Raw genomic sequence first — 16,631 nt, forward strand, 5'->3', positions numbered from 1 at the left:
GGAGGCTAAGGCAGGAGGATCGTGAGTTCAGCCTCAGCAACTTAGTCAGGACCTATGCAACTCAGTGAGACCCTGTCTCTAAATTAAAAATATGTAAAAAGGGCTGGGAATGTATGTGGCTTAATAGTTAAGCACCCCTGGTTCAATCCCGGGTACCAAAACAAAACAAAAAAACAATGGAGGGTAAAACCTCACTCAGTTTTTAGTTACTGAGAATAAGTTTTGATCTTAACTGTGCTGTAATTTCCTACCCTACACATTGGAAATTAAAATAAAAATTGATCAATCTTCTGTGGTGATTATGAGATGAGATTGTTTGAAACTCAACCAATTTAAATGCAACTATCACAAAAGAATATAGATTCTTATTTGAACGTTTGTTATAGTGGGTTTTAAACTCATCGTAGATTAAAATTGTAAAAATAAACTGTTTAGCAGAATTTTTCATAGGCATTAATACACCTTGTACTCTTAATGTATAACACTTTGTTGACATTTATATATGGATCAAAATCAGTTCTATCTTCTTCCTTAAGGGACCTATTGACTGACTTTTAAGCTGTCATGATTTTAGGCTGATGGAGAGCTGGACTTGTGACTTGGGTTTGAATTGTTGACAAGACTGGCATAGTCACTCAAATTCATAGTTTATCCACAGGGGAGATGAAAATGTGCTTTCCTAAATATGAATGCATCCATTTTATTTTAAAATGCTACTTCTTAAACCTTATTATTTAGTATAAATAGTTCTACAAATCCTTGATGTTCAGGAGAAGCTTGAATTGAGTGAGTCCAGGAGCAGTTAAGTCCTAGGGACTTAATTTTTCATTTGGAGGAAAATTAATGGGAAAGAAAAACAGGAGGATACCCAAGTATAATCTCTTATTGAAAGGAACAGCAAAGGCTTAGTTTTAGTTGGATGCTAATCATGGTTATATTTTTTAAAGGGAATATTACCCTTTTAATATTGGAAGCATATCTCTTTTTTAATCTGGAGAAAATTAAAATAGTATAAGTGATGGAACTATTTACTTGAGTTTCTAATTTAGAAAGAAAAATGTAAATATAAGGAATTCTTCTCATAATTCCTCCACTTTTGTCATCCCCACCCCCATCTGCCCACTTTTTTAGGCAAGTAAGCTCTCAGTCGAAAATGTTTTAAAAACACAGAAGATGGAGCAGCTCAGAGAATGGCTTCCTCATATCCAAGACCTAACAAGAAATGATCAGCAAAGCATTAGAGATGCAGATAAGAGCAACTCTGATGATAATTGGTTGTTTTCTGAAGATGGTAGTGCCAAGCAAAGTGGTAAGATAATTGCATTTTATTGTAATTATTCTGCTGATTATTCTTTGCTTTCATCCCCTGAAGTTTCCTGGTTGTAGAAAAATTTACAGTATGTTAATAGATTTTCATTGTGTCTAACTTTGTCCTTGATGTGATAGGTGAGCACCTGGACAAAGAACCAGGTAGAAGAACCTCAAAGCCACCTGTAGCCAGAGTTAAATCTGGATTAGACTTAAACCAACATGAACTTAGTGCTATACAAGAAGTAGAATCTCCACCTAGTGGCAGAACTTCTATACCAGGTAAATAGATGGTTTGATAAGATAAAAAGATATTTTCATGGTTTGTTAGTTTTCTACCTTCTTTGAAGATGCTAAAATTTAGAGACTTAGTTGTTGAGTACTTTTGAAAGGAAAAAACTGATTTACATAAGTAGTATTTATGTAATAGTATTTCTTGGACTTAAAGACATGTGGCATTGAGTAACCAGTGTATCTGACATGTGAGGGAAACGAATTTACTGCAGACAAAATTCTTTGATATTCTGTTTCTGATGCTGTTTATTCTCTCTGCTTCTGAACTTGTCCGCATTCTAAACTTGTTTCTTGTTTGTTTTCTCTTTTCCCTTATCACTTTTCTATTTTAGTACTTTCACAACTTTTTTCCTATGTCTATTGCAGGATAATTATTAACACTTAAAATCCTGGCTTTAATGACAATTAGAACAGATGTATTTCTTCACCATACTTCTTCCTACATCCATTTACCTGGAAATATTCCTTTCTGCAATATTTTGTGAGCAGTCCTATCTGAATTTCATAATTATTTTTAGATTTCAGACTCACCAAATAATTTTTGTGATCACGTTTATCAAAGCAAATCTTTTAAGGAGGAAATTGGCATCTTTAATGATAATATAACTAAATTATATTATCTTTAATGATAATATAATTAAATTAATTAACACTAACTGTTTTGGTCTTCAGCCATAAAGTATTGTGTCTTCATTTCTGATTGTTTGGAAGAATTAAGGAAGGTAGAGAGCCAGAGTAACCCCTATTTTTAATGCTTTATTAGTATATTAAAATTACATATAATAGTAGGGTTCATTTTGACATAATCATACATGTATAAAATTTGATTTGCTCCATTTAGTCCCCAGTGCCTTCTCTTTCCTCCCCTTTTCTCTCCCCACTATTCTCCTTTCTTTACTCTAGTGGTCTTCCTTCTATTTATCTGTTTACTTTTATTATTGGTGCTTTATAAATACACATAAAAGTGGAATTCACTATGGCATATTTATACATGCACATAGCATAATGTTGTCAAATTTCATTCTGAATTTCTCCCATTTCCTGTCCCTCCTCCTCCTCAATCTCCTATCCTTATGATATTGATCCCCAACCCCCTGCTTCCCCATGAGAAAAACATTTGATCCTTATTTTCTTATTCTGGCTTAATTCACTTAGCATGATATTTTCTATTTTCATATATTTACCAGCAAATGCCATATTTTCAATCTTCTTTACGCTGAGTAAAACTCCATGTGTACATAAATGACATTTTGTTAATCCATTCATCTATTGAAGGGCACCCGGGCTGATTTCATAACTTGGCTATTGTGAATTTCACTGCCATAAACTCTGAGTGGCTGTATCACTATAGTATACTGATTTTAATTCTTTTGGATAAATACCAAGGAGTGGGAAGATTGGATCATATGTGGTTTCATTCCTAATCTTTTGAGGAATCTCTACTATTTATAGAGTGATTGTACTAATGTGCAGTCCTACCAACAATTATGAGCTTATCTTTTTCTCACATCCCCACCAGCATTTATTATTATTTGTATTCTTGATGATTGCTATTATGACTGGAGTGAAATGAAATCTCAGTGTAGTTTTGATTGGCATTTCCCTGATTGCTAGGGGAATTGAACATTTTTCATAAATTTGTTGGCCATTTGTATTTTCTTCTTTTGAGAAATGCTTGCTTAGTTATTTTGGCAACTTACTAATTTGATTTTTTGTGTGTGATCTCTTTGAGATCTTTATATTCTGAATATTATTTGCTTATCAGGAGTATCTGGCAAAGATTTTCTCTCATTCTGTAGGCTCTCTTTTCACATTCTTTTTTTTTTAAATTTTTTTTTTTTTTTAGTTATTCATGGACACAAAATCTTTATTTATTTTTAAGTGGTGCTGAGGATCGAACCCAGGTCTCACACATGAGAGGTGAGCGCTCTACCACTGAGCCACAACCCCAGCCCCTCTTTTCACACTCTTAATCATTTCCTTTGCTGTGAAGAAGCTTTTAAATTTGATGCTGTCCCACTTTTTAATTCTTGGTTTTATTTCTTGAGCTTTAGGGGTCTTGTTAAGGAATTTGGAGTGTTGACCCTATGTTTTTTCTTTTAGCATTTTCAAAGTTTCTTTCTGGTCTTTTTGATCCACATTGATCTGACTTTTGTGCAGGGTAAAGAATCTACTTTTATTCTTCACGTGGATTTCCAGTTTCCCCAGCACCATTTCTTAAAAAGGCTATATTTTTTCCAACATGTATTTTTGGCACCTTTGTCAAGTGTCAGATAACCATAACAGTTGGGTTTGTCTCTGTGTCTTCTATTCCATTGGTCTTCACATCCACTTTGATGCCAATACCATGTCCTTTTTGTTAGTATAGCTATATAGTATAATTTAAGATCAGGTATTATGATGCCTTAAGAATCACTCAGAGTAACTCCTAAGAACCAGTCCCCTTTCTGTTTTGGGTTTTTTTTTTTTTTTTGGAGGGAGGAAGGGTACCAGAGATTGAACTCAGGGGGCACTGAACCATTGAGCCACATCCCCATCCCTATTTTGTATTTTATTTAGAGACAGGGTCTCACTTGCTTAGCGCCTCGCTGTTGCTGAGGCTGGCTTTGAATTCGCAATCCTCCTGCCTCAGCCTCCCCAGCCTTTGGGATTACAGGCATGTGTCACCATGCCCAGCTCCCTTTCTGTTTTCTTAAGGAGCTTATAAAGTAATGATTTTGTTACTTTGGAAGTTTTTTTCCTGTTTTGCATTATTTGACAAACCACAACTCTTTAGGAACTGATTAGTGCTTTCTATAATTCAGATTATGAGGAAGTGCTCATCATTGATTTTTATAATTTAATGAATCATGTTTGAAATTGTAAAAATGTCATCTTGTCTAAAAGGGAAATTAACATAATCCCTTATCGCCATTCTATCTTCCAGCCTTCTTTTTTCATTAAATAGTATCCACATTTCAAGTCTCAATACTTCTCTTATTGATATCTCCCAACACCCAATAAACTACCAAGTCTCAGTTCTACTCTGAACTCTTGAATCTGCCCACTTCTTTCCATTCCTGCTGTCACTTGAATACCTGCTAAAACTTGCAGTGTCTCCTTATTTCAACTCTTGCTTTATTCCTGTTCATTTTCCAATGGCATATTCAGAGTAATCTCCCTCTTTTTCCCCACTTAAAACTCTGCAGTGGTTCCTGTTGATTGGAGGAATGAGTCTAAATTAGCTGAAGGCTCTGGCTTCATCTACAAGGCCCTTCATGATCTTGCTTCTTGATTTAAGCGCCTTTGTCTGATAAATAGGTTTCTGTATAATGTCTGTTCTAACACTTCTTAATATAATTTTTTACATAGTTTACACTGTTTTCTGTTTGTGGAATATCTTTTAGTTGGAAGTTGAACAAGGTCAATCTTTTTTTTTTTTTTTTTTGGTACCAGAGATTGAACCCAGAGGTGCCTTTTTAATATTTAGAGATAGGGCCTCGCTAAGTTGCTGAGACTGGCATTGAACTCTAGATCCTCCTCCATCAGCCTCCTCAGATGTTGAGATTACAGGTGTGCACCACTACACCAATATAATAAGGTCATTCTTAACAAGAATGTTATTTTTCCCTAAGGAGGCAAAAACTGGTTTGGAGGAAGATGAGAAAAAGGTATTTTTGTTATGTACAAAGCAGTTATTAAAATGTCATGCGGACGGGGCAATTAGCAAAAAGTCCTAAAAGACTCCTTTTGGAGGCTGATAATAAAAATGAAGTTGAATACACTGATTTATATTGATCTTCTAAATTTTTTTCTTTTTCCTCTGTCATTCATTTCTATTTCTTTTCTTTTTGCTTTCTGGGCAACTTTCCTTAACTCGTTTGAACTTTTCATCTCAATTTTTATTCTGACTATTAAATTGTAGTTTCCCAAAGGTTGGTTTTTCATTCTGTCCCTGTTCCCCCCCCACCCCAGCCTTTTCATAATATTCATTCTGTTTCATGGATCTAGAATGTATCTATTCTAAATATTTACAGATTTTTTTATTTGTTTGTTAGGGTTCTGTATTTTCTGTTTATCTGGAGTTCTTTTGTTTTCTCTGTCTGACATTTTAGAGGATTTCCTCTAGTGCTTTGCATATTTGAGTAGGATACTAAAAGTCCTGCTGGAGGACCGGTGGGAAAGGTATGCCTTTTTCATCAGAGACTTTCAACTTAATATCTGTAGTTCTTTTTCTTAAAAGGAAGATCCTATAGCACCTGCACAAGCCTTTCTATTGGCACTGGAGCCAGACCTGAGGAAGCTGGGTTGACAGTGCAGACTTTGATGCCTGATTCCTTCAATGTGTCTGTCACTCCCACCCTTGCCTCATTTCTGTGCCTAATGCCCCTGAATTCAGAGTGTATTGAATACTGTTTATCTAGAAAACAGGCCTCATCTCGGGATGATGTTGAGAGATAGGGAGATCAGGAGACCAGAAGACCTAATTGTTCCAAGTATGTAGTTTTAAACATGATCCCTTTTTTCTCTTCCTGGACATATCTTCCTTTCATAATATTCTAGTCCGTTTAATTCCCAAGTTTTATCTGATTCTGCACAGTAGATTGGCTTGCTTCTTTAGGGTATCTGCTTGTTTTTATTTTTGTGTCAAAGTATAACAAAGAGATACACCAATTGTAAGGCTTTATTTCAGTGATTTACAAGTCACTGAATAACCATGTTTCTTTTACCCAGGTCAAGAACCAGCACATGAGAGAGTCCTATAAATCCTTACCTTTTGCCATCCTGATTACTTTCCCCTCTCTTCTGAGCCCCTCATTTGATGTCTTTCTATTTGTTGTTGCTATTTTTGAACTTTATATTATACCTTAAAACACTACTAATGTTAATAAGTTTTCCAGGCATTTTTCCTGTGATCAATAATGAAGTATCATCAATGTTAGGATATGGGGGTATCATTAGTTAATCTAAATTGTCATTTTAGTTTTAGCTAGCTCTGGAAACTTAAGCAAAAATTTAATGACTTGTTTTTTTTTTTTTAATTCCTCCCAGGTAATCAAAATTTTTATCAAGACAGAGACCCCATGAGGGTCTCAATAAGCCGAGAACAAATTTTCTTTGGGAGCCCAGTGGCCTGTGTTCCAGTTGGTTGTCTTCAACCAGCTGTCCAAGAGAGTGTCTGCAGCAGTGATGGTGATGAAACAGGTGAGAGATGAATATGGTGGTGTTGTGCTCAGGGATATGTGGACTAAATGATATTTATTGTAGGGTGATTTCTAAGATGATGAATAACCTCAGTGACTGTTGGTAATCAGATCATTATGGTACACCCATACTCTTGTTCTGTGCACTTGTTAAAAAATAATGAGGGCAAAGGCTGGGGGTATAGCTCAGTGGTAAAGTGTGTACTTAGCATGTACAAGCCCTGGGTTTAATCCCAGCACTATCTTATTAAAGTGGATCAGTGATAAAAAAGAAGTAATGAAGGGGAGCTAAAACAAAAAAACCTGCTTATAAAAGGTAAATATTTAAAAAGTGGTTTACAGCTAATAAAGCAGTATTAGAACTGTATTCTATATAGTCAGTAAGCATATTATACATAAAACAGTTGGAGATAGATAGATATAGAGAGGCTTTACCACTGAACTATAACCCCAGAGGCTTTATCACTGAACAGCTCAAATATAGAGTGCCAAATATAGAACTTTTTAAAGATAATATTTCATAGTACTGTATTTCATTTAAAATGTGAATTGTTACAAATAGGCTTTAAGCACAAAACTTGTAGAACTGCCAGCTATATAAAACTTACAACCCTCATAGACCTCCTACTAGTATTTACTTAATGAAACTATTTAAAAGCAAAATCACTAATATTCTAAATAAATTTCACTTCCCTTGTTCAACTTTTTCTGTATGAAAATAATAACATGCTTCTTGTAAAAAAAAATCTATAATAAATGAACATATAAGATTGAAAATAGCCCTTTTCCATCTTTTAGACCTAACATTCATGTATTTTTAAAGGATTTTATTCATGAAATAATAGTGACAACTACAGTTAAAAAAAAAAAATATGCTACTCAGTGTTTTTAACAAAAACTAGATTTTCTTTTTACTCTAAGACAGGCAATTTTAAAAAGTAAATTGTAGGAAAGCACAAAATGGTGCTCTCTGATGCTAAGAACTTAATTTTTTCTAATCCAAACCATTTCCTCCCCATTTTGAATTCTGAAATTCATATTTTAGTTAAAGTCAAAGAATCTGATGTTGATAATCATGCAATATTAAGTTATGCTCTGGAGGAGGAAGAGCGTACACATCTGGGTCCAGCTGTAAAACCAGATGATCAGGTTAGTAATGTCTCTGTATATACTAAATTTTAGAACTTTTTGGTTTCATATTCTCTTTAGTTTGTTGAAAAAATAAAGTCTATGTTCTCTGAGATCTGCTCTTATTAAAGTGGATCAATGATGAAAATAGCCAAATCTGAACATCAGAAGACATCCTAGTCAATCTGATGCATGATCTGTAGTGTTCTGAGAAGCAAAACTGTAATCATTTAAAACAGTTGGGGCTTGTGTCTGGGTGTGTGTGTGTGTGTGTGTGTGTGTATGTGTGTGTGTGTGTTCACAAAGGTAACTGAATAACTGAGGACATGCTAATGGATGAGAGAGATTGGGGAGGGGAGAAAGAGAGTTTATCTAAGAGTGTTTATCTAAGGCTAATCATTTCTGAGCAATGATGAAAAAATTTTACTACTGACCTTTGTAACTATGAAGGTTTCTACACTTGACCTGAGCTCAGAATTGACAACTTCTGAGGTTTTTAGAATTTATAGAGTTTTTCAAGCTACATCATGATATAATATTTCCCTTAAATTTTTAGACTGACGAACGAATTTTTCATGAGCCGTTATCTTCAGTAACTCTTTCTACTGGGAGCTTTATAAGTTATGAAAACACAGATTTGAGCCTTACGGATCCAGGTAATAACATCCAGTTTAGTTGCAATATAGTGGTGGGAGGAAACATTGCTTTTTCTTTTTTTTTTTTTTTTTTATTAATCTTATTTATTTTAGATGCAATCTATTTTATTTTTTTTTTTCAAATTGTTTATAAAATGGTTATATCTATTTATTTATTTATTTATTTTTATTTTTTTTAATTTTTTATTGTTGGCTGTTCAAAACATTACATAGTTCTTGATATATCATATTTCACACTTTGATTCAAGTGGGTTATGAGCTCCCATTTTTACCCCATATACAGATTGCAGAATTACATCAGTTACACATCCATTGATTTACATATTGCCATACTAGTGTCTGTTGTGTTCTGCTGCCTTTCCTATCCTCTACTACCCCCCCTCCCCTCCCCTCCCCTCCCCTCCCCTCTTCTCTCTCTGCCCCCTCTACTGACATTCATTTGTCCCCCTTGTATTATTTTTCCCTTTCCCCTCACTTCCTCTTGTATGTACTTTTGTATAACTCTGAGGGTCTCCTTCCATTTCCATGCAATTTCCCTTCTCTCTCCCAATCCCTCCCACCTCTCATCCCTGTTTAATATTAAAATTCTTCTCATGCTCTTCGACCCTACTCTGTTCTTAGTTACTCTCCTTATATCAAAGAAGACATTTGGCATTTGTTTTTTAGGGATTGGCTAGCTTCACTTAGCATAATCTGCTCTAGCGCCATCCATTTCCCTGCAAATTCCATGATTTTGTCATTTTTTAATGCAGAGTAATACTCCATTGTGTATAAATGCCACATTTTTTTTATCCATTCATCTATTGAAGGGCATCTAGGTTGGTTCCACAGTCTTGCTATTGTGAATTGTGCTGCTATGAACATCGATGTAGCAGTGTCCCCGTAGCATTGCTTTTTTCATAGTGTACTTGGCGGGGCAGAGCTGGGAGAATAGTTCCTTTAAATCTCAAAAGCAAAGTATTCATGCCAAATAAAATATAAGACAGTGGTTGGGCATGGTGGCACACACCTGTAATCCCAGCGATTTGGGAGGCTGAGGCAGGAGGATTGTGAGTTCAAAGCCAGCCTCAGCAAAAGTGAGGCACTAAGCAACTCAGTGAGACCATGTCTCAGTACAAAAAAGGCCTGGGGATGTGGCTTAGTGGTTAAGTGCCCTGGTACCAAAAGTTCTATTCCTGGTACCAAAAAAAAAAAAAAAAACAACTGTATTAGACAGTGTGACATTCTAAAAGTGGAGTTAGGTGTGGTGACATATGCTTGTAATCTCTGCTACTTGAGAGGCTAAGGCAGGAGGATAACAAGTTCAAAGCCAGCCTTGACAACTCAGTGAGACCGTCTCAAAATAAAAAATAAAGCTGAGTATAGTTGCACATACCTGTAATCCTAGTGACTCCAGAGGCTGAGGCAGGAGGATACCAAGTTGGAGGCTAGCCTCAGCAACTTAGCAAGTCCCTCAGCAACTGACATCCTGTCTCAAAAAATTAAAAGGGCTGAAAGTGTAGCTTAGCAGTAGAGCACACCTGGGTTCAATCCACCCCCTCTGCCAGGTACTACAATAAATGAATAAGACTAGAAGTCACAAGGATGCTCTGTAGATCGCCAACAACTCTTTGAGAAATATTTACTCATGCCACATTTTACCATTCAGTGGAAATCTGAGCAACTTTCTTTCTTGGTCTTTAGCATTATATATTGCCATGTCTCTATCAGAATATGTCTTTAAGGAAATGTTAAAAGGAATATGTTGTTAATGTCAAATATTTTCATTAAACTCAATTTTCAGAGTCATTTTCAGAGCACATGGACTACCGGGAACAAAAATCTACCAGCAGTAAAGAGGAGGAAATGGATATTTTAAGTTCTATAATTCCTTCAACACAAGTTATTTATCATCAGCAGAACTCTTCAGATGTTCATAAATCTCTGTTGCCTGCAGTAGAAGAATTTACATCTGGTCACACACACTTTCAGCAGACCACAGACAAGTACATAAATGAAGCAGATTTGAGGCCTGAGAAAACAGACTTGCAAGGTAAAATTGTTTTAAAGGAATACTTTCATATAAATTAAGTTTTCACCTTTTATCCTTCTTAGTTTCAATTTACTGTTTGAGCTTCATGTTTTTATCGCCTGATGCAACACAGTTATACCATAGAAAATATAGAGGGCATTTAATTAGAGAAAGTATCTGGAACCAGTTTGACTGAAGAACAAGGAGAGATTAATGAGCAAATCTTCCTTTGCTTTTGAAATGTTGCCTATTCCAGGTGGGGCCAGGTAGGGCTCAGAATTCAGAAGTAGATTTGAATTATAGGCTATTTCCTAACTGAAATTATGGGCAAAATTTAATATACCCTTTTATCATCTCTAAAAGAAGGATGTTAGAGTTTGAAGGAAATGGTACATGAAGCACAATTTTGGCCCATGGTAATACTGAGTACAGTGCACCTTCCCTCTTTTTTTCTTTTTCTTTTTAATTATTGATCCTGAGGTGAGAACAGCAAAGATTATAGCAAAGCAATGATCGTATATGGCCTGTTATTCCTAATTAACCCTAGAAGTCAGAAGCTGATAGAAATGGAAACTGATGTTCTTCAAATGTTTTAGAGAGAGGATCCATATTTTTTAGTGCCTTGGAAATAATCATCACAGGACTTAATTTGAAAGCATCTACTGATCATGAAAAAAATAATTATATTGCATTAAAGGATTTTAATGAGTATTTTTAGTACTCATTTTCTAGACTTTACTTTAAATTTAAAAAATAACTATCTTAAAAAAAAAAAATAACTATCCTTTTATTCCCCTCAAAATTCCAACAGTTGACCTTGACTTTCCAGAATTGGAACATATTTTTCCAAATCTGCATCGTCAGCTCTTTAAACCCTTAGAACCGCATCCAGATTTTGATTTATCATCATTGTCATCTGGGATTTCTCAAGACGACAGAAACTTTTACCAGGTATATTAAAATAGATACTCTTTTTTGCAAGTGAATATTTAAGAACAGTTTTAATTCTTTTTTTCTTTTGTTGAACAATGGTTCTCAACCTTGACTGCCTTTTAGAAATAAAAGGGAAACTTTATTAAGAAATCCCAATGCCATGCTAGGTGTGGTGGCACACGCCTGTAATTCCAGCGGCTTGGAAGTCTGAGACAGGAGGATTGAGAGTTCAAAGCCAGCTTCAGCAATGGTGAATCACCAAGCAACTCAGTGAGACCTTGTCTCTAAATAAAATACAAAATAGGTCTGGGCATGTGGCTCAGTGGTTGAGTGCCCCTGAGTTCAATCCCTGGTACCAAAAAAAAAAAAAGATCCCAATGCCCAGACTATCCCCCAGATCAATTAAATCAGAATGTCTGTGTTTGTTTTTAAATGTGGAACCAAGATTGCAGAGAGCTAATTAGAATTTTATCCTATCTGCAGTATCTTTAGCTAGTGCATATGACCCCATATAGGCCTGATAATTGTTTTGGTTTGCTTTTTAAAATTTACTTCATTGGTACAGTTTTAACATATTTAAATAAGTAAATATGACTTTGCAAAAGTTTTAAAAGTATTTTCCTACACAGTGAAGGAAGTGAGATTCAAACCTGGGACTTTCTACTTCCACAGCCCAACATCTTGACATCCCATACTGTTTGAATAAATCGGAAAATTAATTTCCACTTGTTTAGTTCACTGTTTTTTTTTCCTAAGTAATCTTTTTCTTACATCTCATATTGACTGAAAGAAAGAATTGGGTTTATAAATCAGCAAAGTATTACTGTGTTAGTAAAGTGGTAATTAAGGAAGAGTAATATCAAAGAAACAGTGATTATTGATACAACTAATAATATACAATCAGCCTTTCCTTGTTTTTTTCTGTCAGACCTCAGATCTTTCATCTGAAAGACACAGTGCCACTGCACCCAAAAGTACAGTTTCTTTCACAGCACTGAGAAAGGCCAGCTTGCATCCTTTTTTTAACACTAGCCTAAACCAGCCACCGGACCTTAACCTGGCTCAAGCTGCAGCTCAGAGTTTTGCTACAGATGATATTGAGGGTAAGTATGACTAAATAAAAAATGTTAATCCATTAAATCCCAAGTTTTCAATTCTGCACATATTTTAGGTGCATACTGGTGCATTAAAATGTATTGGAAATCAAAATCTATACCTTGTATATCCTTTATGATCATTAAGAATGAAAATACAGGGGCTGGCGTTGTGGCTTAGTGGTAGAGTGCTCGCTTAGCATGCGTGAGGCACTGGGTTCAATCCTCAGCACCACATAAAAATAAAATATTGTGTCCACCTATAACTAAAAAATAAATATTTTTTTTAAAAAAAAGAATGAAAATAAAAATGTCCTATAAATAGGACACTGGAACAATATATGATCTTTTACATAGGACATTGGGCAAAAATAGTATCTGGGACACTGGAATAAAAAAGGTTAACTTAAATGATTTTTTTCATGGTTCCTTACATCCCTTTCCTTGGAAATTATACCTGGTCCCCCTAGATTTGTCCTCATTCCTGTCCTCAGTATTAGAGGTTTTATGTATTTTTGTATTTAGTTAAATAACAGAAGTGGAAAAATAAATTTCTGTTCTTTATAGTCTCATACTGGGGAATAAAACTGACCAAATTATATTGTTGTATGTATACAAATATGTAATAGCAGATCTCACTATAATGTGTAATTATAATGTGCCAACAAAACTAAAAATAACAGAAGTAAAAAATGTTTAGTTTGCATTTTTACAATACTGAACTTTGTAATATAAAAAGAGTTACCCCTTGACCCTCAATTCTACTTCTACCTCTAGTTCTAGCCTAATAGAACTTTTATACACACACATATCTATGTATATACCTATACACATGACATACATACATGTACATTTTATTCTATTTGTTCAAAATCAATATTGTTCTTTCATAGAGGAAAATCATCATTTTGTCTGATACCCAAATTGTGTTTATTAAACATTAGAAAAAGAGGCAATATGTGTTAGGAGCTATAGAGTTGATTGAAAAATCACTGTGACCATCTTTTATTTGTCTAGTCATATGTTTACACATCAGTATTCACTCTTAAAACTGTAGGAAAATCTTAACTTGCAGTAAACTATGAGAGTTAAAATTTATAACATATAAGACTGATTTTTAAAATTTTTAAATGCAGGATCTGAACAATCTTTTCAACAGCTTCTGCCAGAATTTTCTTCACAGGAGGGGAGCCAGCATGCTGACCTACCAACTATTTTTAGCATTGAAGCAAGAGATACTTCCCAAGGCATAGAAAATCAGAACTATACCTCCAAAGAACAGACTGAAATATTACAAAATAAGAAAAAAAGTGTTCATTTCCAGGTTTCCAGAGGAAATTTAAATTCCACTTACAGTTCATCGGATGAGGCTAATGTATTTCATCAGTTACAAGTACAGCATAGTACTCCTTGTAGTTCTTCCTCTAGTGAGTGCTTAATAAAACATGAACAAGAAAGCAGAAGAGAAAGATGGGACTTTGAAGAACTATCAAAAAAAGATGTCCTTACAGTGTTACCCAGCCAAGGACTCACTGAAGATGAAAATGAATCTTGTGGAGTTTTAGCTACAGATCCACATATTGAAATTGATTCTCAGTTATGTGTAAGAACAGCGGAGATGGGAACTTCAGTTCAGACACCACATTCATTAAGTATACAAAATGAAAAATATTTTGAGAATTCAACTAAAACTGAAACTCCACAAGTCATAAACCTGTCCCAAATAGCAAAATCAGAGTCTCTTAAAAGTTCTGGATCATTTTCATTACAGAGTTCTATTCCAATCTGGGTAAGTGAAATCTATGGAAAGATTTTTCAATATAAACGAATAAGGTTACTTATTAATATTTCTGAGATGAAATGAGAAAATTTCCAAATTTTGAAAGCTGAGTTTTACTACTTTTTTTTTGTTGTTGTTGTTGTTGCAGCTTAACTTTCCACTGATAAAAGACTGAAAATAAGGGCTTCATCTACAACCACAGAGGTGTTTTAGTTGGTTATTTTTTTTTTCCTCCTTTACATTCTTCATTATGTAAAACTAGTTACTTCCTTTGGAACATAATCTGGTCTTGTGGCCTACATTTGGCTGGAACTCAATAGCCACTGCTGTCTTTAGGATATACCCTCTCCAGTTCTATAATTCCCCATCTGTCTAGCCACATTAACATTTATTTAGGTTAGTAATCCTTTCAATACAGCTACCATACTATTTTACCCCATGCCCAAAGTCCATTCTAGTATTTTTAGTATGCTGTGATGGGGGTAGGTCCCAAGGGAGAATCTATCATCTGTTGATCTTACTGTACAGTATTTTTGCATTTATGTCCACATAAGATTCAAAGTGCAAATTGTATATTTTGAACATTTAAAGGGCTATTTTCATATGACTTCCCGTTTGTTTTACCAGGAGACAGAATCTGGTAATGGTATAATGGAAGAACCAGAACTTACTTTAGTAAGCACCAGTGATATTAGCATTATTGAAGCTGAATTTGCAAACTTATCTCTAGAAGAGAAGAATGAGGGAAAAGGCTACCTTCAGGTAAATTTTATAGCACTCATTAAATATGCCTTATACAGGAATCTGAATTGGGGAACAGAATAATTTACACAAGGCATGCAACATGGCTAAAGCCCTTAAAGGCCTCCTAAATGCATTGCTTTGCAGTCCCCAATATACACATTCATGATGGTGTAGATAGTAAGACTTTGAGTTGGAACTTCTATCAAAATTTTGAGAAGCAGGTATCCTAGAAAGTAAGGAATTCCAGGTCTGGAATTCACTTTACTTTGAACTTTGTAGACCTGAAAAGATGTTGCTGTTTGAAAAACAATTTTCTGCATGTTCTTTGTTCCACTACAAGCAGACCATCTGATCCTCACACACTTGGTAGTGTGAACCCTAACTGGACCCTGCTTTCATTGTCTATTGTTTCTTGATCACATTTGTAATATTCTAGTTGTGGTTTTAGGTCATTTCTTACTAGCTAAATGATGCAGAAAAGTGTTTTCTGGCAGTGTAAAAGCCAGTGCTAACAAAAATTCTTTTTAGAAAACTATAGGTATTAAGAGGAAATTAACATCACAGCTTGTGAGAATAAACAGATGGGAAAGGGCTATAAGAACAATGCCATATAAGCCAGGCATGGTAGTACACTGCCTACTACCAGAGGCTGAGGCAGGAGAGATGGCAAGTTGTAAACCAGGCTCAGAATACCTATAATGCTGCCCCAAAACAATTGAGACAATTAAGTGGGAGAACAAAACGTGGGTGGGAACCAAGTCCCAAATAACACAAATTTATGTTCCCCCACGTAATACACTAATAAAGAACATGTTCAAAGTCTTGCACAGATAGTTGGCAGAACAATGGATTTGATGACAAATCATTTTTTGAAGAGGACAGCATGACTGAATTTTCCTGTCTTTAGGTGAATGCATTTATTCCATCAGAAACAGAAAACTCAGATTATCCAGTCATATCAGAGTTTTCTTTGCAGAAGTCAACAGAATCTACAGGTATGTCTTGAGTATCTGAAATGGTGAGTCTAGGGATCACACCTTTTAAGCCGAGAATAAACTACTATATACTTAAATAATTCAGCATGGCCCCAACTCTTTCTTAAAATAGAAACACTGCCAAAATGTACCATGGCAGGAAGCTTACAAGAAGCATTTGTAAAGAGAAAAAAATCATTTTTGGAGAGATCCTACCAGAGGCAGAAAGAAATAAGGAATAAGAGTAAACTCACTGAAAATTCCCAAGTCAAAACAGTTAAGGAGAAACAATGTACAGGTATGCTGACTTTGAATTTGAAATCAATCCACTCTCAACCACTTTCCTGGATGATTGTGTGAAATTAAAATTGTCATATCAGGGCCTTGCCTATGCCATAGCAAGCCTTTATTTCCCTTTTCCCAGGTTCATCTGTGAGTCGCCTTAAGGGAGTCAATAAAGTTAAAATGAATTTTCCAGAAGAAAGAAAGAATGCACACACCCTCATGCACCAAAGGGCTCTAAGGT

At 35.1% G+C, this 16,631-nt stretch overlaps 1 protein-coding gene and 2 non-coding genes across 10 annotated transcripts in view; all 3 read left to right on the forward strand.

The window, feature by feature from the left end:
- Positions 1-16,631, forward strand: part of Cep295 (centrosomal protein 295) — a 58,213-nt gene that overhangs the window by 41,209 nt on the left and 373 nt on the right. For 4 of the 8 annotated variants that reach the window (XM_071616603.1, XM_071616605.1, XM_071616608.1 and 1 more), the window contains 13 exons: positions 1,132-1,309; positions 1,447-1,590; positions 6,634-6,786; positions 7,831-7,934; positions 8,470-8,569; positions 10,353-10,601; positions 11,392-11,531; positions 12,442-12,616; positions 13,744-14,396; positions 15,015-15,149; positions 16,039-16,126; positions 16,239-16,403; positions 16,530-16,629. In XM_071616603.1, the coding sequence (XP_071472704.1) occupies positions 1,132-1,309; positions 1,447-1,590; positions 6,634-6,786; positions 7,831-7,934; positions 8,470-8,569; positions 10,353-10,601; positions 11,392-11,531; positions 12,442-12,616; positions 13,744-14,396; positions 15,015-15,149; positions 16,039-16,126; positions 16,239-16,403; positions 16,530-16,629 (2,384 nt within the window). Of the gene's footprint in view, positions 1-1,131; positions 1,310-1,446; positions 1,591-6,633; positions 6,787-7,830; positions 7,935-8,469; positions 8,570-10,352; positions 10,602-11,391; positions 11,532-12,441; positions 12,617-13,743; positions 14,397-14,535; positions 14,827-15,014; positions 15,150-15,951; positions 16,127-16,238; positions 16,404-16,529; positions 16,630-16,631 lie in introns of those variants that run through there. The other 4 variants (XM_071616604.1, XM_071616606.1, XM_071616607.1 and 1 more) reach the window with 4 other exon arrangements.
- On the forward strand, positions 8,047-8,126 carry LOC114105095 (small nucleolar RNA U2-19). The gene has a single exon (XR_003584947.1). It is a non-coding gene; the product is annotated as a small nucleolar RNA U2-19 (small nucleolar RNA).
- On the forward strand, positions 8,318-8,387 carry LOC114105094 (small nucleolar RNA U2-30). Its single transcript, XR_003584946.1, has one exon. It is a non-coding gene; the product is annotated as a small nucleolar RNA U2-30 (small nucleolar RNA).

The sequence above is a fragment of the Marmota flaviventris genome, chromosome 9 (assembly GCF_047511675.1).
Source record: "Marmota flaviventris isolate mMarFla1 chromosome 9, mMarFla1.hap1, whole genome shotgun sequence".
NCBI classification, from domain to species: domain Eukaryota; kingdom Metazoa; phylum Chordata; class Mammalia; order Rodentia; family Sciuridae; genus Marmota; species Marmota flaviventris.